At 45.4% G+C, this 20,231-nt stretch overlaps 1 protein-coding gene across 5 annotated transcripts in view; it reads right to left on the reverse strand.

Annotated features, from left to right (window-relative positions):
- The window catches only part of SENP5 (SUMO specific peptidase 5), a 198,273-nt gene that overhangs the window by 15,363 nt on the left and 162,679 nt on the right, over window positions 1–20,231 (reverse strand). For 3 of the 5 annotated variants that reach the window (XM_074834168.1, XM_074834169.1, XM_074834167.1), the window contains one exon: window positions 19,070–20,174. The exons of 1 other annotated variant lie outside the window; for it this stretch is intronic. In XM_074834168.1, the coding sequence (XP_074690269.1) occupies window positions 20,064–20,174 (111 nt within the window). In that variant the 3' untranslated portion in view covers window positions 19,070–20,063. Of the gene's footprint in view, window positions 1–2,829; window positions 3,430–19,069; window positions 20,175–20,231 lie in introns of those variants that run through there. One more of the 5 variants, XM_074834171.1, reaches the window with a different exon arrangement.

The raw sequence follows: 20,231 nt of genomic DNA on the forward strand, positions 1-20,231 counted from the left end.
TGGGTTTCTAGACAAACGAAGCCCAACTTCCAGCTGTAAAATTCACGTGCAATGAAACAAGGGGCCAGGCAGGGCTGGGTTATAAAGCTGTGCCACCAAAGCCCTGCTTGCATGACCAAACCTGCCCCATGGGGACTAAGCCCAGTCGGCAGGGAGAGCAGGGCTGCAAGCATCCTGCTGGGGTGGCCGGGGAGGCTCCTCACCCCATCACATGGAAGGTGAGGTGCAAGAGTGCACCCCAGCATGGCACACTTATCCACTCCCCAAAGCTACAGCAGCAAGCAAGAGCCCAGTGCGATGAGGGAATAACACACGCAGCCTGGCACACAAGCAGGAACCTTTCAGCTCTTATGCCAACCTCTTACTAATCAAAATACCACGCTAGGCTGGAGTGGATCTGGCTTCTTTGAGCGTGAGTCATATCATTTGCTGATTGCCAGGAGAGTTCCCAGGAACTGGGGGCAGCAGGACAGAAATTACAGCTGTCCTCAGAGCACTGTAATTTGTGCCGGAGCTAGACGGCTCTCCAAACCACCCCAAGACAGGACAATTAAGGCTGGCTTCAAGCCAGATGCAGGTTGCTGGGATCAGAGCATGGAGCCCCAAATTAAGCACTGCGAGAATGGAGCCAGGAGACTCTACAGAATTTTGTGAAACAGCGAAGTCCCTGGAACAGCCATCCTGCCTTTCAAATGCAAATGCCATCTCAAGGAAAGTGTTTTGTTCTGTGAGCCTCTGAGTGCTGACTTCTAATCATCTGTGCAGAGAAAGTACACCCAGGAATACCAACATGGAGAAAAGCCTCTGGGGGCTGGCTCAGAGCAGGTCAGTGGTACAGGGAAACACGCTCCCACCAGCTGAGTCAATCCAGGGGCACATGTTCAGTAAAACGCTGCTTTGTGTGCCCAGAGGATTGGTGTTCACTCGCATGCCCCTGCCACGCTGCACATGGCGTAAAGTTACTGCCTTCTAATGCTGCCCTCCATCTTGCCAACAAAATGTAAAACTTACCAAAAGCAGTTGGTGTGTCTGGTACCTGTTCTCCTTTCAACATCACATACAAAAAGCAATATACAACAGTGGTCAGCTCCTCTACCACCCACTTTCTGAGTGTCGCGCGAGGACTTTCTGCCTGATGTAAAGTTGGATCGATAACCAGCAATTCAATTATAAACAGAACTTAATATACGTGAAACACCCACAAGGGACCTAGAAAAGGCAATAGCCTACCTTGCCAGCCCTGTGATAACCTCCATTGAGGGTGAGGGTGTTGCTAAATTCCCAACTAATTTTTTAGTTTCCCAAAGTCTCTCCATCTTGTGGGTTCAGCATCCACCAGGTGTCCTACTGTCCCAGGACAGCACCTTTGTCCCAACACCTGCAGGTTTTTAAATGGGAGCTACAGGTATGGTGGAGTTGGAAGCTGTATGTGGCTGTGCCTGCACAAGCCCATTCTCCCTACATGGGCATGAGGAAGGTGGATGCCACTGGCCCCTGGAGCCTGAGAAGATGAGACCCACCACAGGCTTTGGGATCACCTTGAGGGGGCTGGAGCTGCCTTGGCAAAGCACCGAGCAGTAACCCAGGGTGACAAACACAGACTTACCTGTGCAGGGCAGGGGACTCTTCTGGCGAAGTCCTGCTGTGCCCAAGCTCTGCTGGTGGTCAGCAGATGAGCAGTTTCCTCATGTAAGTCTCGGTGTGGTCTGAAGGTCTCCTTCATTCAATTGGCAATTCTTGTCTGCTGAGGGACAGCACAAGAGCAGCAGTTCTCTATCCCCTGAGCCCATGCCGCAGCTACAGCAATCCGTTGAAATTTTTGACACTTTTCTCTAAAGAAATTTTTTTTTTGCCTTTACACATAGGAATGCATCGAGCTCAGGTGTACCCAGATGGCTCTGGGAAACCCATGGGACCTCAGAGTGGGACTTACTGGCCATAATACCATGTAAACTTGTATGTATTTTAAAGTCTGTGATTCTATTTTGTTAGTTGACTGAAAAAGGTGATGCATTAAAGCAAAACTAAGATCTGAGAAACTGTCAGATGATCTTGGATACTCGCAGTGCCAACACGGCTTGAAGCTGGAGCTGGCAGAGGCTCAGCCCTCTGGTTACCGAGCCAAAGGCTCTCTGTGTGGACTCATCCTCAAACTCGTAGCTCACTGCAGCAGCTAAGCAATACAGGGGAACAAAAGCCTCTTCAGGAAGAAATATCTCACGAAGCTCCATCCCAGGTCCTGTGCTGTGTCTTCTTACTGAGTGATGACTTGGGCAGTGTGACATTTTAGTATTGTTGGAGTTTCCCTAACTTATTAAAGTCATGGGGGCCTCATCCAGCAACAAGCTCCAGCTCCTTCTATACCTACCAGTGCCCTGAATTTTTTTAAGTAGGAAAGGTCTGAGATGAGATCCTCTCCCCTTTCATCCCAGGATCACAGGCAGCAGTGCTCACTTTCTGAGGAACAAGGGTCCTTTTTTAAAGCACTCCTTAGGTTTAACTCCCAAGGCATTTGGAAACTCTGTAAAGGCAGGAATTAACCTGGGTTTCTAAAAAGAGAGCAGAGCGTCTAATGCTTTTAAGCAGTGTTTCAGAGACAGAAATGATCTTCAAAATGTTTTGACTTCCAGTTTTGAGAGAAACATTTTTTTCTTTGAAATTAGCCTAATTAAAGGATCACAAAATTAATTAAAATGCAAAATGAAATGCAACACTTTGCATCAGGTCAAATGAAACGTTTTAGCATGCTTTAAACTGAAATCAGAGATGGTTTTCATTTCGATTAAAGGAACCTCCCTCCCCCTCTCCCTCCCCAAACTCTGGAAAACACTGATACAAAGAAAATCCTTCTCCCCCAAATCTGTCCATCCTAGTTTGCAGACGGGTACAGCTCTCCCTGCCCCAAAGTGTCAGGGACCGGAGACTCCACTTCACGCTTGACCCTTGGCTCTCACCGAAGACACTTTGGCTAGATGATATTTTAAGTGCTCCTACTTGGTGGTGGCAGATCGTTTAAAATTAGCAGCACCCCTAATTGGGAAGGTGGGAGCTCTGCCTGGCAGAAATGCCACCACTGGCCGCCGGCATGGCAGGGGCAGCCCAGTGCCACTCTCAATAACCATCACTGTCAGAGGTTGGTTCCTGGTCATGGTTAAACTCTCCGCCTGTTTAAATATAGCAAGTCCCAAAATGTCAGGAGTTTCAAAGGCAGCCGCAAAGCGGTGGCGCAGGGAAGGCAGGGCCGGGTGTTGGCACAGGAACAGCCCCTGGCCATGGGCTGAGTCCCTCTGACATACCGGTGCGGCACCTGAGCCTTAATTGCCTCCGACGTGGCCTCGTCCTGCTCCGCGGCAGAGCTGCTGACACAGCCGCGTGTAGCTCTTGGCACCAGAAGATACATTTTCCTCCGAGACCAAAAATTTCAGTTCACTGTAAACATCAAGAGAGCGGCTTGTGATTAAGCAGTCGGGGTTTTACAGCATCTCGAGGATGTAAAGCACTATTTAAGCGATAACTATTTTTACTGTTGCTATTTATTACATGGGGCTGGTCGGTGCCAGGGTCTGGCCCCCTCCACACGTCCAGCATTCCCAGCACCAAACGCTCATGTAACAGTGGTGAGTCTCAGGTGAGTGTAGCGAAAGCAGGTGGCCCTGGTCCTCCTTCTCCTTCCACAGGCTCCCGAAGGCAAGAATTGCAAGGGGGAGATGTCTTGGCCCTAGGGGGAATGTTAAGCCCAGACCCTTATAGGCGTTCAGACTGCTAAACCCATGGGGGAACCGAGGGCCTGCTTCCCCACAGCCAAGCACCAAAATGCTGCTGCTTTTAAGCTCATGCCTTGAGGTGTGCATCCCTACCAAGTAGAGTGAGGCATGATCAGGCACTTCTTTTGAGGGAAACGCTCCATTTGATATATAAATGCTCCCATCCTATGATCTGGCCAAGCGCAGGCAGCTCCGCTTGTCCCATAGGGATGATAGCAGGACTGCAACCTCAGTGCCCGTGCCGGAGCTCAGGCTCACAGCTGCGGTGGGCTCAGGTTTTACGGCTCCCCACCAGTCACCCCACCTCACTGCCAGACGTTACCTTCTCGGGCAGGCTGGCAGGCAGCGTCCCAGCGGGGCGGCTGCCAAAGGGGGCTCTGTATGGAGGGACCAAGGGGCCAGAGCATGCATTGTCCTCCCTGCAGCCGGCTGGGCTGTGAAGTGGCCGCAGCGCTTGTGAAACCTTATTTGTACACAGAATAACATTTTGCAATATCACTTGCGTGTTGCTGCAGCGCTCGGGGTCATTAAACCTGGAGGAGCCGAGACTCCCCTCCACCAGGCACCGTGCCACTGTGGATCCCACGCAGACATGGACACTGCAGCATGGCGGCAGAGCCCTGTCCCTCACCATAGCCACGTATCCTCCTCCCCAAATGGGATGCTCTCTGGGATGTGCTGCAAAGGCCAGAGGACTACCTAAGCCAAAGCAAACCCCCAGGCAGCTTCCAAGGGGTTAACGGGCTGTGCACACCCGCTCTTCCTACTGCCTTTCCGACCTCCTCCTCACAAAAGGCAAACAAAGACACTCTCCTAAGCCATAATGGCATTATGAGAAGGGCGGGAAGAGATCCTAGCTCTCCGCTCATATTTAAGCATACAAAAACAAACAAAAAAAAAATGGAAAAAGTTAGAGCCATCTGAAAGTGCCTCCCTCTCTCCCAGAAGAGTGATAAAGGCTTTTTGGCAGAGCGAGGTGGTGTTTATTTTGGTTTGTGTTGTGTTGCTGCTCTGACCCCCTCAGCTGTTAGACGGCAAACTTGACAGCCTGATTGTTTTTACTGGACTGCGCCGGAGTTTTTCGCTTTGCAAAAGTGATCTGGGAGCAGTTTGCACTGATTGCTTCGGAGGGCTCTGACCAGGGACCATCGCCTTGTCCTGCACCGTGCCCTGCATCTCAGGCGGGACTGCAGCCGGGGCTCAGCCCACAGCTGGTTTAAATCATCACGTTCTTCCCATTTCACGGCACAAGGCAGCGCTTGAAGATTTTCCTTTCTATTCTGCTGAAATGTGACTCTAATTAGATGATAACAAGGCTCTGACATTTTCTAATCGTAATCCTATCCGTGCAAGGGGACATTATTAAAACGATTAAAATTATTGATAAAGGGAAGGAAGGACGCTCGGTCAGAGAACTCGGTATTTGGCCCACGGTGTGGGAGGTGGAGGACAGGTCTGGGTCAGTCCCCTGGGATATAGCCACCACTGTCCCCAAGGACATGCTGCTCTCTAAACACTTGCTTAAGTAACACAACACCTCCCATCAAACTGGAGCCTCCCATCATGACCAGGACTTAAAGGAAAGGCAGTTTCTGTGACAAAAGCCCAGCCTTCAGGTAGGACAAATGAAGTGCAGCTTCATCAGACCTGAAGCTACTAAGGAGATAAACGGACCCAGCGTTTTCCACACCTGTACGTGCTCATGTAGGAGTCCCAGTGCAAACATCACCACTTCACACGATGCAGCTTTTAGACCATCTTTTGGGAAGGTTTTTGCTCCATGGATTAGCACAGGGGACAAGCAATTGGGCTCTCATCTGCTCAGATGAAATTAAAGGGCACCATGTCCCTGTTCACAAGATGAGCAGTATTTTTTAAAGCCAGGCACCTCTCTGCAGGCAAGAGTCAGAAACAGAGATGGAAAAATCTCGAGGGCTAACGTTTCCACAAAGTAATGGTGAACAGGGCAAGGTTTTATCTTTGCAGCCTTTGAAACCCTCCGAGGCAATGCAGCCGTTATATCTTCTCCGAGCCAGCAGACAGGCATGCGGTACCCTACACCCCCTCTCCCAAATCAGTCATCGGGCCCCGCACACCCAGCAGTGTGCCACATGAGGGACGTCCCAGCCATCCTGGCTGCAGCCTACCTTGCAGTCCACAAGCACCAGGGCCAGACCCACCATCACTCGTCTCTATGGTCCCCAACTCAGCATCGCCTCTGTGGGACCCCATTGTTTTGTCTGCAGGATCCTTCTCTTCACAGGGCTTTGTGCCCAGCTCCACATCAGCCCTGCCTGGCATGGAGGCAGGCAGCTGTGAGCCAGTTTTCTGCTCCGGAAACCTCGGGAATCTCCCTTGGTGTTTCCCAGAATAGCCCCAAGGCTCCTCTAATTTCCTACAGCTGCTGCACAGCAGCATGGCAGCAAGCCGGTGGCTCCACCCGGAGCATCCCCCTCAGAGGTGGCAGGGACATTGGTGGCACAGCACCGGTGGCACAGCCCCAGGAGTTGGGGGATTCCTCATCGCTGGGGAAGCCCCTACATCTGCAGAGAACAAGGCTCATTTTGTAACATCAAAACAAAGCAATACCGACCTGAAGGGGACAGAGAAACGCAGGCAGCAAAGCCTGTTAGCCAAGACACTGGGGGACAGCTTGCAGGCTCCAACGCCAGCCCACCTTGCTCCCCGAGGGCAGGGAAGATGCACAGCGCTACCCATCCTGATTCACACGTATCCCTGTAGCTTACGTATTCTTCAAGATGAAACAGAGCAGGAATTTTCCCAGCAGTCGGTGACCTCCCCAGTTGACTGCTGGCAACACCCGCAGCCCTGCTCAGCATGGCTACCACCACCTGAGGGGCGTAAGTCCCTGGGGATCACGCTGCCAGAGACAGACCATTGCGGGGTTAGTACAGTCAGTACGTGAAGTACGGGGCATTTAAGATGCCTCTACCCAGCATTAGTCTGCACACAGGGTCAAACTGCCAATACATAAAGGACTGAAGACACCAGCAAGCTGGAGCGCTTCTCAAAGAGAAAAGTCCTCCAGAGCTAGCAAACCATTTGAAGAGAACAATTTATTCATCCAATTTACACCTTATTTCTCTTCACAAGCAGATCATAGTCTCCCTGAAATTGCTCATTGCTAGAAATTATGCAGCAAATATTTCAGGATACATATCTCCAGCAAATTGCCTGCTGCCAGTGCTATTTCCCTATTCACAGTCAGAAATCTGAGCTGTTTTGATAGGACATACAGCTTCCATAGCATGGCTCGTTCCCCGTCACGGAGGCATGATGCTCTCTCAGCCTGGCACCAACAGGCAGCACTTCTCAGCTTATACATAAAAAGCTCACAACAGAATCAACCTTATAGTGCAAATATTCATGATTATGAATTTGAAAATCACTTCCTATGAATAAGCCTGCACAGTTTGCATTAAAATATGCTGCTTCAGCATCATTCCTGCCAGTGTACATGTTTGCTAGAACAGCCACAGAAAGCAAACCTGAAAAGGTCGGGAAGGGAAAGCGAACAAATTTATTGAGAAATTCAAACATATGTTTGGTGCTGGTTTTAAAAAAAACCTGCTGCAAATACATAGATAGTGTCTCTGTCAGAGACTGCACTATGCAAAGCTCACTATACGGGGACAGAGGTCTCAGCTAATTGAAAAACTGATTAATTTTTACACCTACCAACTTTGATATTTTGAGTGTTTTAATTTCTCTTTAAAATGCTGAAGATTTCTTTGAAAAAGATTTAGAATTCATATTGGAAACCCACAAAGGAGGTTTTAAGACTCTACCTTCTTATTTTAATAAAATGTAGTTTAGATTTTTTTTTTCTTGGAAATATCTTCATTAAATAGAAGAGGAACTAAAGGGCATGGTAATATAATTCACAGACGATACTAAATTAGGATATATTGTACACGGCACTGCGGACTGAGAAATAATACAAAGGGCTCCAGAGAGATTGGAAACCTGGGTAGAAAATAAATGAGATTCAATTTGGAAAAATGCCGTCGATGCCTCTGGGGAAAATAATTTGAAACACACGGAAACCTGGGAAGCAGGAATGGCTAACAGGGAGTTTAAAACAATAACAGAGAGAAAATTGGTCTGCAAAGCATTACAGACCCCCTCTAACGCCCACTGGATTCAGCAAAGAGGTTCCTGTTCGCTGCCGCAAGGCCTCGGGGATGGTCACCGCCACACTGATGGCAGAGGCACAAGCAGAAACATGACCGAGAATAGGCTCATCACCGCAGTCCTGAGCAGCACTGTGTCAAAACCACGCTGAGGTGACAGAACCACGCTGAGGTGACAGGGGAGAGGATCAGAGCAAGGTAATTCAAGTGGCTGGGGGGAACAGCCAGGGCTGGGAGCTGTATCTGTACCAGCCCCTGAGAGACTGGACATGGAGGCACAGGATGGTGAGAAGGATGCTCTGTGGGACCATGATGAAGGTGAGGGGGAGTTGGGCAGGAGACACACAAGCTAAATTTTGAGCCACCACCTCAGAGGATGCCCCAGCAGTAAAGAGCAAAAGCACAAAGACCTTTTTGACAGCACAAAGGTCTGTGGACACATTCCTGCATGCAACCCTCTCCTGGCAGGAGACAGGCCGAGACCCAGGTGGTCCCTATCTAACTGAAGCGTTTCCTCTTCTCTTTGGTTTTTCCTTCAAACCTATGTATGTGTATCAGAGGTGCAGAGAAAGAAGAAAGCGGGAGCACAGAGCAAGTGTGAGCACAACAGAGAAGGCGAAGAGGGAGCAGGAGCTGCCTGGTCCTCACAGGACACGCACTCAGGTTCCTGTTGTCACTGAGGGAAGAGTTGAACCAAAGCTGGACGTTCACACCTCTGTCCAAACTCACAGCAGCCCCTGCCTTGCCAGCAGCTGATACCATTAGATGCTGTTACTAGTTCAGAGAAGAAAAGCTGCCCCTGATTTTACCCAGTCCTGGGGCTGGGACAGGCCCATCCCCCCAGCCCAAGAGGGCAGGCAACAGTAATAACATTATAGGCTCCGCACCCTTGCTTTCCCAAGAACCCTTTCTCCCAGAGACACCAGTCTGGCAACTAACTCAATCCTTGCTGATTAGGACAGGAGTTTGGGTGTATCACCCTGCAATCACCAAAAGCACCATTTCACACAGCCCCATTAGAAAGATGCTTTATAGAAGAAATTCTTGTGAACAGACAACCTGATCCAAGCAAGGAATTGGATTAATTTATGGCTAGACACAAATACTCTGCTAAGCTGGACCTCTAATATTTGGATATCCCCATGGGATGGATCACGACCTTGCTCAAGTCCCTGTACTCCCCCTCCCGTCCACACACACATGCTTCCCCCATCTCTTGGGACCACAGTTCTGAGAAAATGAAGGGCGGAGGATTAGGCCTTCTCACCTGCTTTTGGCCCCCAAGAAAGGGGTCTGGCCCCTGAATCATCTCCCACAGCCAGAGGGCACAGCTGCAGCCTCACGCCTGCCTGCGGTTCAGCTGCAACAGTGATCGAACGCTCGGGTACAACCTGGCTGCACGATGTCTAAACCACAACGGCCCCAATCCTCTCACTCAGAGTTGCACCAGGTCAGCCTACTTGCAGGATTACAATGGATTTTTTTTTTTTAAATTTTCTTTTTAAAGGGTTGGGTACTATTTCTCCTGGGCACTCAGAGCTCTGCTCACCTGTCTTCTGTATTTCAAGAGACCATCTAAGCCTATATATTCCAGATGATAAACTCCACCTAGCAATTTTCTCCTTTTCATTAAAATTATTTACACCAGAAGAGCTTAAAACAAAAATCGATTTCAGAAGAAACAAGGAGGAACAGACCAAGGACTCCCGCTTTCCGCTGCTATTTTTTAGCTCCTGAAAGGCACGCACTACATTTATGAACTTGAGCATCACATATATATTTTAAAAGGTAACAGCACAAACACTTGTTACAGTATCCATCATTTTTTCTTGACCTTACAAAATATAGAGCTCGTCAGGTAACAGCATTTCTGACATTTTGAAGTTGTTTTCTTTCACCTTTGGGACAGAAATAAAATCTTTAAGCATTTTGTTGAATGAGCTTTCAGAAGTGTGGCTTTGGAGACGCCTAACCAAATTCAATGTTTCTGTTTAGATAAGGTTGAAACTATGCAAGACTTTCCACAAACTCTAAAAAATTCTGATTTTAATTTTAATTCTAATGAGAGTTATCATTTCCCCAGAGCATTTCAAATTAAATGCAATTGTTCTTTTCTCCCAGATGAAAACTCTGGCACTGGGGTGGGGCTAAGGATGGTTTTGATGGTCCTCCCCAGAGCCATTCGCAGGCTCTTGGAGACATTCATCTCATATCAGAGGGAACTTGTTTACTCTTTTCCAGGACTATTGATTTTTAGATACATCTCTGAAACAGCTTATATCTAGCTCTCACAAGAGGGGTCCTTAAGAATGAAAAATGTGGACATACAACTGGCTCTTGAAGTCCCTGGGAAACACCAGAGAAGAGGTTTGAAAAGGCATTTTCCTGCACGCTAGGACTGCCACAGCACACCAGCTCTCCAGTTGACAATGAGATTCAGCCAGCAAACGTTTAAACCTTCAGCTGAGGGCAAGTGAGAAATGAGGAGGTCTCGGGAACTGTGCCATGTACAGCACAACAACAACCAACTCTCAGCCTTCACTGTCTTCTGTCAGGTCATCGACAACTAGATTTTTTAAAAAAGGCTAACTTCAGGTGATTAGAGTCAAACATTCACATCATTTTAAAAAAATAATCTGTTGCTAAAGTTGAATGCAACAGCACTCACCAAGACAAAAGCTTAAATGTAAACTACTACCCAAATAAATAGAGATATGCTGCCTTTACTCCTCAGTCGTCATAGTTTCAGGGACGTGAGATTTTTAACGGGTTACAAAACCAGAAAGCAGCATCCTTAAGTAACCACAGTGTTAGCTACATTCTAAAGTGTGTTGTGTTCCACACTAAAACATCATGTCAGTCTTTAGACTGGAACAAAGGATGAATTTATATACTTCAGCGTAAATATCTGCACATTTTGTCACACAGAAAGTTCATCTCCTAATGCCACCAGTTTCCAGTCCAACTACCAAGTGCCCTTCACCCACCCCAGAACAAACTGGGAAATGAGGGAGTCTTCCCATCCTTGCCCACCCAGCAAATTTGGAGTCCACTATGGAAGGATAAGAGCTACAAATTCTAGAATTTCAGAGGGGAAAAAAGCGCCACACAAAAAGCTGTAGGTACTAAACCAGTAAATATAAGTCTGTCATAAGTGACTTTTGGAAATCCTCTCCATGGCTACAGAGGCCCTGAACACCTGATGAAAGGCATCATCGTCCTGTTGTGACCAGAATCTGTCACATTCATTACTTTTTACTCAATTACTTAGAAATGCAAACCATGGCTTGACAAGCTTAATTTCTGTATTTAACCAGTTTTAAAAGTATATTGTTTATTTTAATTGCATACCATTCTTCATCCAAGTACGGTTCAACAAAATTCAAGTTAAAAAACATCTGAAGGTTACATTCACTTTTTTAAAAGTGAAAAAGCTGAGGTTTTGAACACAAAAACTGAACTATGTAGTTGTTTAAATGAGCATTCCTTTACCATATCATCCTTCCTAGTAAGAATTAGTGCCGTATTTAATGCAAGCAGCTATATTTGGTTACAAATCATGTTTTAGCAATTATACTACACAGCAAGAATGAACAACTCTGTAGTTTTTAATAAAATACACATGAGAAACAGGATCTTCAATTTACATTTATTTTTATCTTGCTCGTCATGAAAAGTCATGTGCAAAAACTACTTTGTCTTGTCTTTTCATCAGAGCAAAGCGAGAGTATGCTTGAGCCCAGCATGGCTCCAGCATCAGGTGAGACACGACTGTCCGGCCCAGCTCAGAACCGAGCTGCATCGGGAGGTCCTAACTCAGATGTTGCACCTCCACGGTTTGCAAAGGGAAGAGGACATCAATATTGCAAACTGAGAGGCACTCTCGAAATGTAGGGCTGGGAGGTACTTACACAATGGCTGGGAAGTGGCACTACCACCTTCCTCAGAGGGCAGCACCTTGCTCTCAGCCGCACTTTGCATCCGTCGCCTCCAGCGGGTTTGGCAGTTCTCAGCCTGGCAGGTTCCTGCAGCTTCACACACACGGGCCCTGGCACCTGTGGAGGTGAGAGCTACACCTTACAGAGACCTTGCCGTCTTCCTTCTTGATGTGTCCCATGGACAAACCAAGTATTCCTGGTGCTAAAATGAGCCTATAAAGCCAAAATTCCTCTCCTCATTTTGAAGTCTAGCAAAGGCTCCAATAAATTCCCATTGGCAACAGACAGGCATCTTAAATCCACTGTGTTTCAGCTCTTAATTGATCATTAATACTAAGAGGAGGAAAGAGGGAGGGAGGGAGGCAGGCAGGCAGGGAAGGGCAGAAGAATGTAAAACAATAGGGCTACCTGGGAAACAAATGAACAAATTTCCATCAAAACACCCAAGTGACGAGTAGTAGCCTACTACTGTCCAGAGCACCTTGCTGTCCTACTGGTTGGTCAGATGTTGGAAAGGATCCCCATGTCACCACACTTGGCTCTCGCCCTAGGACAGGCGAGACTTCACCAACCCCGCTCCAGCTACCCCATGCAGCAAGTACATTAGTTTAACATTTAACATTTTTTAGTAAAGACGATAAACCAGGTCAATAACTTGAGGAGGGCAATGACTTTGATGGATTTGGGACTATGGAGCTGGCAATCGACAGCAAGGTCATTATGTTCAGTATTTTCCCAGTGGAGTCTTTGAAGTTTTCCAAGCCAAAGCCTTCCCTAGATCCAGAACTTCAACAACCCAAGAAATCCCATCAGCAAAGCAGATGGAATAAAAAAAGATACAAGGGCAAAGCTATTGCAGTGCAGTTCACTTTCCATCCACTGCGCGGATTAGCATAATTAATGAAGTATTTAGAAGCTTTTAGACTAGGAAGCAATGCCACCTAGTGAACAGGATGGCATGTGACAGACAGGGGACACCTCTGAAGCTTGGTCCTAGGGTGGGGTGTCGATGCAGCAAGCTCCCACTGCTGCCGTGGGGCTCGGCAGCCAAGCCCAGCACGGCATGTATATGGCATCTGGGCAAGGACTAACCAGGTATCCCACCATCTGTCCCCCTACTCTCACCAGCTACACAAACACAAGTTCAAAGATATTTTAACCGATGAATAATTTAAAGAAAAATGCATTTTCAGTAGGCCTTGAATTTAAATTTTCCTTCAACAAGACCTTTTAAAGCTGAAAAATATAGAGCTCAAAAATGACAGATGGCTTTAAAATTAGAGATCAGATTATATAGGAATCTGCAAAGGTATTGCAGAGAAAAAGCAGTACTGCATGTTACTAAATTTAGGATAAAGCCTGAGCAGACACCAGCAATTAAATAAAAATTCCAAAAAATTCATGGCCCAGAGGCTGTCAGTGTTCAGCAGTGGCTGACAGCCACAGCATAGCCCCAACTGCCTCACAGAGGGCAACCGGTTCCCATTCCTGCTCTGAACCATTTTCCATTAAAAGATCCAAATTGTGAGCAAGTCAGACTCTCCACACAAGATATTTGATGCAGCAGTTTTTTTGAGTTTTGGGGTTTTTTTCCCCCCCTAAACGAATTCCTGGCTTTGTTTAGTTATTTGCAAAACCATGTCAAGTTATAAGCATATGACCACAAATCAGACAGAAGTTGCTACTGATGTGGTTTCTCCCCCCTCCCCCAGCATTTGCCATGGTAATACAGAGTTATAAAAATAACAGTCATGATCTATGGCAGGGCAGCAGTTTGATCAGACTAAAGACTTCTGGTATGCAAGACTTCTCTACCAAAAAATGTTTCGGCCAATTTGTAAAATTGATGGGACTCCGGAGTAATCATGCCGGAGGCAAACACTTACATGTTTGATACAGCAGGATTTTCAGTGGATTTGATGGCAGGCGGAAGGGGGCGGGGGGCATTTGGTTTAACATACACATTCTTTTTGCAAGTGCGGTGCAGACTTTGCTGAGAAATGTGTGAGAAGACAACCACCAACGTGGCAGGCGACACGCAACCAGAAGACATCATGGCTTGGTCAATCCATGAGTCAGGAGCTGGAGTGCGCAGCAGCACATGCAGTTCTGATGGTCCTTGCGTGACATCTGGTGGTCAAAAAGTACCCCAGGAAGAACCATCTGACTCATGCTGCACCCAGGGTACCCCCACAGCCACAGGAAAGGCCACGAGCTACAGCCTGGCCAAGAACTTCAGCAGGACCTAAATACTCAGTTTCTAATGTATGTTTTGTGAAATGATCAAACGGTGATTTTGGGAACTGAACCTGAATGCTCCCTGTTTTCTAAATAGCGCTGATCCCCTCAAAATACATCCCAGTCCCTTCTAAAGACTGGGCATCCTGTCTGGGGACAATCAAGTGTCTACAAGAATCCTAAGCTGACATAAATTTAAGGCACTGCACTTCATTATCTTAAAGTTTTTCAGCATATTTTAGCTATATTTCTGTTTTAAAGGAGAAAACTATTCATCTGAAGTGTGATCCACCAGAGGACAAAATAAAACTCTGCCAAAAATTAAGCCTTGAAGTCACTTTCTGCCCATTAATAGCAGCATTTAAAGATTGCTGCCTTGTACTAATTACATGAGAAACAGAAGCATTTCAGTATGCAAAACTGAAAGCAGATCTCCAAAGACAAGTTTCCTGAATGACAAGGGAATATACTTATTAAAAACACACCTTAAAACTTGTCTGTACCTCAGACTTCTTTAAAAACAAAAAAAACCCTTAACCCTGAAACGCCAAAGAAGCCAGGAACTGAAAGGTGAGCTGGAACCGACTTCATCTGTAAGAGCCTTCAGGCAGCCCTGGTGTTCGCAGCGAAGCAGAAGCACGCTTGTCTGCTTTTCAATAGGCTGGAGCTGTCAGAGATGCCGAGGATAAATTGTCAAGCCATGACTGTCCTAAACAAACGTGATGTTCAGCTGAACGCTGCAGAGGGAGTTTCTTCCTTTGCTGCAGTTGCTTCCTGCATTAAGTTGATCTAAAATGCACAGGCTTGAAGCAAGACACAGCATCCCTATGTGCACAGCAGTGCAATCATCCCTGCAGAAGGCATCTCTTCCCCACATTTTTCTCCCACTCATCCCAGAGGTTTCCATAAACAAGACGGATCCTTTTCTGTATCAATCTCATGTACCATAAGCATGACCTGACCCACATTACCCAGTTAAATACATCTTATTTAAAGCTCAGTTTCTCCCCTGCCCTTCCTCCCACAACACATCACAAGGTGGTGCAAACAGATTCCCCAATGGATTTTTGATCCCTTCCCTTGGCCACTTCCTAAAGCTGCCCATAAAGAGCCCCAGGTAACCTAGGCATTAGGTAAGGTCTGCAAACTCAAGAAAGTGCCACGTTAGGGGAGGTAAGTTACCAGTAAAGCTAAAATCAAACCCAAGAATTAAGAACTCATCAGAATTTCAGGCAGGAGCTGGAGCTGCTTCGCACATGTTCTGCTTACTTGTGTTGAGAGACAACAAACCAGTTGATTTCTCAAGATATTTCACTCAGTTTGCAAGTTTTTAGCTCTATATTTTGTAATATTACATGCTCTGAAAACAAAATTAAATCCCCAAATCCTTCTAGTTGGTTACTCATAAAATCCATTAAGTTCAGGCACAAGCAAATCAGACTCATCTCTTTCCCTCCCAGTGCCTATTACATATAAATAGTAATTATTGTTCCTGGCAAGGCTCTAGTGTCTCTTATGATTCTGTACTTTAACGATCTGATTTCTTAGTACTTCCCACTGAAGAATATATTTAACAAGCATCCATGTTTCCTCCTCCATGATAGGATTTTTAAATTATGAATGTAATAAAGACAATGATGTTGCCAGTCTCATGATTAATAGCATAAAGAGACATTTGCTAAGCCTTCATTCCCCCCATTATCACAAATTCACAAGCTGTATAGCTTTGTAAAATTCAGCAAAGACAAGATTTAACTCTATAGTTAACATAGCTAAATCAACAAGCAATACAAGATGGGAATTAACTTAGTTTGATCTAGAAAAGCAATTTAAGTCCTACCTGTTCTGTTGACAGATCTGTGTTTTTTAAAAGCCACCTTAGTAGAAAGTGTCTAACGCAAGATTTCCACCCTTATTTATGCAATATGTGACATCTCCAATCTTGTATGTTGTCACAGCTCAAACCACAGTAAGTTATATCACTGTGGTGCTACAGAACAGAGAGCATCATTAGCGTACAGTTCAGAGCTATTGAACTAATCAACTGGAGAGGCTTCTCCTAATAATACAGATCCCAAAACAAGCTGCTACAAACATTCCCTCAACCATCACATCAGTTGCTTTTAAAATTAAAATGAAACCAAACTGCTGAAAGAAAATAGGGTTTATGGTAAAACTCAATTTTATTACTTCACAGGAACATGGGCTTCATTCGATGCAAGAACACACCCACAAAACACAGTTGTTGCTCGGTGCAGTTAAGTCTACGTCACTTCCCAAGGTTTAAGTTTTCATATCAACTTGAATAAATGCTACAGTAGATAACGCCAATCAAAACTCCAAGAAAGTAAAGACAGATTAAGCATTATGCTAGAGATTCAACACAACTCTTTGCAAGCCCGTCTGACTTGGTAATCAGTGCAAGTGAAACATTCAAAATATCACCTTCACACTCAAGAGGGCCAGGTAAGAATGGAGCAACAGCATATTAGAGAGCACAAAGGTCCAGCCTCCATTCTGCAAGTTATCTAACAGCTCAGCAATAGGCATCACTCTACCTTGTAGAATCAAGGCCATATTTTGCATTTTTTGATTTGTATCAGCTGCACAGTCATTTTAAACTATAGATTAAAGCAAATAAAATGGAAACTAATAATTTATTTCCAATTGTGTTTAAGGTTTATTACAACTCAGGTAGCTTAAATTTGTCATGCACAAGATGGAGGCTTCACCAGTTCTGGGACTATTTGTATAAATCAGCACAGCGAGACAATCTCTTCGGAACAAGTCGTGAAATTTAAGCATCAGCCAAACCAGTTCAGAGTGATTTATGAAATTCTGAAGATCACATTAATGGAATTGCTAACAGCCATAACTACATCCACATAAATGTGCCTCTCATAATAAAAACACTCTACATAGTTCTGAATGTTTTAAGAACTGGTAAAATGACTACAGATTATGGAGTCCATCTCCTTTAAGGCATCAAAGACATTCTCAAGGAGGAGTTAATTAGTCCAGTTTCACAGGATACACCATTAGAGAGTCTGAGATTCTGACTGCCTGTGATTAATTTTAACCCTGCACCAACATACTTTGCTTACATTAGCTCTGTTTTCAATTTCCCCTCCTTTTTTTTTTTTTTTTTTTTTTTTTTTTGAGGCCTCACTCTGGTGTGTTCCTAGCTGGAAACTCAAGTGCAGCTCCTCTGTACTGCCCCATAACCAACTGGAACACTTGTCAGCAAACCTCTAGATGACAAGAAAGCACATAAGAAGTACTTTCCAACATGCATCTTTCCCCACCCTGTTCCCCAGTTCACAAGGCAGCAGATTCAAATGCAAGCCCCCTGCCCCTCAAATGATCTGGTATACACATGCACTTGCTTCAAAGCATCCATGTTCCTGTTAAACACAAAGTTCACAGAAATACCATGCTTTTACTGATGCCACTGACAGAGGGATCACAATTAAAGACTCCTCCCAACCTCTCATAGAGAGGAAGACAGATTCCTACCAACCAGTAGTAGGCACCAGGTTTCAGGAAAGGACCACCTCTGGTCCAGTGCTCTGGTACATTCTCACGCAATGAAAGATATCCATCAACGAGACAACTTCCACAAAAAACAAGGGTCTTTCTTGGAGGCACTGGGTCTCCCAGGCCGGTACACTGTCACAGCACACCTTTCAAGCTTCCTTATCAACAGCTTAAGTTCTGAAGATAAAGGCAACTTGCTTATGCAGTTCCCTTTCTGCATTTCACTCCCTTTCTGCAGGGAGCCTTGCTTGAGGATATAGCTTCACTTGTATGCATCCAAGGCTGGCACTGCCTCCAAGCCTCCTCCTGGCCACCCAAGTGACAATTTACGTAGAGGTGAGAACTCCTCTGTCCTCTGGGTTAAAGCAGCCTTTTTGCTGAGTTAGTTTTAACCTGGATCAGTTCAGCTGGTCCCACCACATGGCAGCATTTGGACCATTCATACGATAGCAGTGTGGAGAGAGGACAAGAATGGCAGCACTGGCTTACATGTCCTACCCTAGCACGTGAGAAACTACATCCCAAGTCAATTTTCATGGAAGTCACGCTCCACTACTCAGAGTCACTTGCCCCAAGAAGGTGCTGCTGTTTATATCAGTAACACTTCAGGGAAACACAAAGAAACCATGTGCTGTGGGGTCCTCTGCACCATATGATGGGCAAGCGTACGTTAGGCAACTCTGGGTCTTAAGGTTCTTTCTGATTCAATATGTTCCTTGTTTAAATTATCTAACCAAGTGCTTAAGGCCTTCCTTATCTTGCTAAATTAAGCCAGCCCTTGGCAGCTGCCAACAAGGGGAAGTGGGAACACACAAGGATACTGCAGGACCTCCTTCTCTAGCACAACACAACATGCACATGCTTCCATCTCCTGGCCTGACTGTGCTTGGCACTCCCTCACTTCTCCCTGCTCCCTCCCATAATCTAGGAGGGATTTGCACCTGGTTTAGCTCAAGCCTGAATTAATTTGCAAGACAGTGAAGTCAAAGTGGTTTCCTCCATCAGAAGTCAGGGCTATAGACAGACACAAAGTGAAGCTGTGCAACAGATGATGTTTAGCATTGAAAATAGTTTTCCTCTGGGCTCACTCCTTTATCTGGCAAAAAAAACCCAGCAAAGACTGTGCTGGTGTAGCAATCCCATACAACAGTCTCTTCAAACAAAAGTAGCTCTCTTCAGCAAGGAGCACACCATAGTTTACAGATCAAGGCAAAAAACCAGAAGTCTCAAGACCCACTGCTCTCACTTATCCCTGCCCAGTACAGCAACACGGCAAAGTTCAGTGCTGGACTCACCCTCCCGTCCCTCCAGAGCACAGTGATATAATCTTGTTGTGTTTGTACAGCACCCACCACAAGTACTATTATTCCCAACCAGACCCATCAGTGCTACCGAACGCAAACAAAACTAGGAATGTTTGAGACAATCAAACAGCAGATGCAGCAGAAATGAATTAATTTATATTTGAACAAAGGCAAAAGCCAATGGGAGGTTAAACACGACAAGCTTGAAGGGAGCTGATTTGAAGACAGAGCTGAAGGGAGAGATACTGAAATGGTACATTTCACTGCATATTGTGGAACTGAAAAATGAGTCAAAGCCATCTGAGATTTAAACAGTTACAGCCAAGGAGTTTATCTTAATATCTAAGCTGTGACTCTTCAGGGCCAGCTTTATAATTCTCCTTAATACACACATCATGGAGACTTGTGCAGCATATAGGAACATACCATCAATCTGACTGAACACCTTTGTAGTTTTTATTATACAGACAAATGCTGAAGCTTTATTTGTGCAAAGGCTGCTTTTTATCTATAGGGACAGGCTGATAATGACAGCTGGATAAATGTTAACAGAACAAACTTTATTAGCAACTTGAACTATTTAAAAAAGGGGTCTCCACAAATTAAATCTGTAAATGAGTTTAGCCACCCTAAGAAGTGGTAACTCAGTATTATACAGCCACAACAGGGACAATGGACCTATCAGATAGGTTCTAGCTGTTCTTTTTATGGCATTGATTTTTTTTGGATACATTCAAAGCGTTATTGCATCAGAAAACATATCATGCATCTTTATGTTTCCAGACAAAAATCACCTGTATTTGTCATTTCTAGCTACATCTCAAAGGTGCACCAAATCTACAGTTTTATGGTTTTAGTTGCATGCTTTGCCTATATGCATGCTGAGATAATAAATATTAAATACAGGAAAGAACATAAGAGAACCAAACTGACATAAGGAATATTTTATGGCAGCTCTGTTATGTTCTGCCAGTTAAAGAGCTTGTCAAAAAATTGAGGTAACAACAGTGGCCACACCACTCAGCTGAGAATCGCTCAAAATTCACGGAAGTTTTCAGAAATTCAAGTACACAAACACCAGCTGCAACTTGTCAGAAATGCCAGAGAAATTAGGTTGGCTGCATTTTATTAGTCTATTAGCTGGCGTTCACACAGCTCCTTGTAAATCCTTTTTCTCACTCGGGGCATATCTTCCTGGGAGAACTGAAAAGGCTGGTCTAAGGCGAGGCACTTGCAGTACTGAGGAAAAGGAAAAGGCTTGATTGAAAAAAAAGCACATTTACTACATGAACAATA

The sequence above is a fragment of the Strix aluco genome, chromosome 9, assembly GCF_031877795.1.
Source record: "Strix aluco isolate bStrAlu1 chromosome 9, bStrAlu1.hap1, whole genome shotgun sequence".
Taxonomy (NCBI): domain Eukaryota; kingdom Metazoa; phylum Chordata; class Aves; order Strigiformes; family Strigidae; genus Strix; species Strix aluco.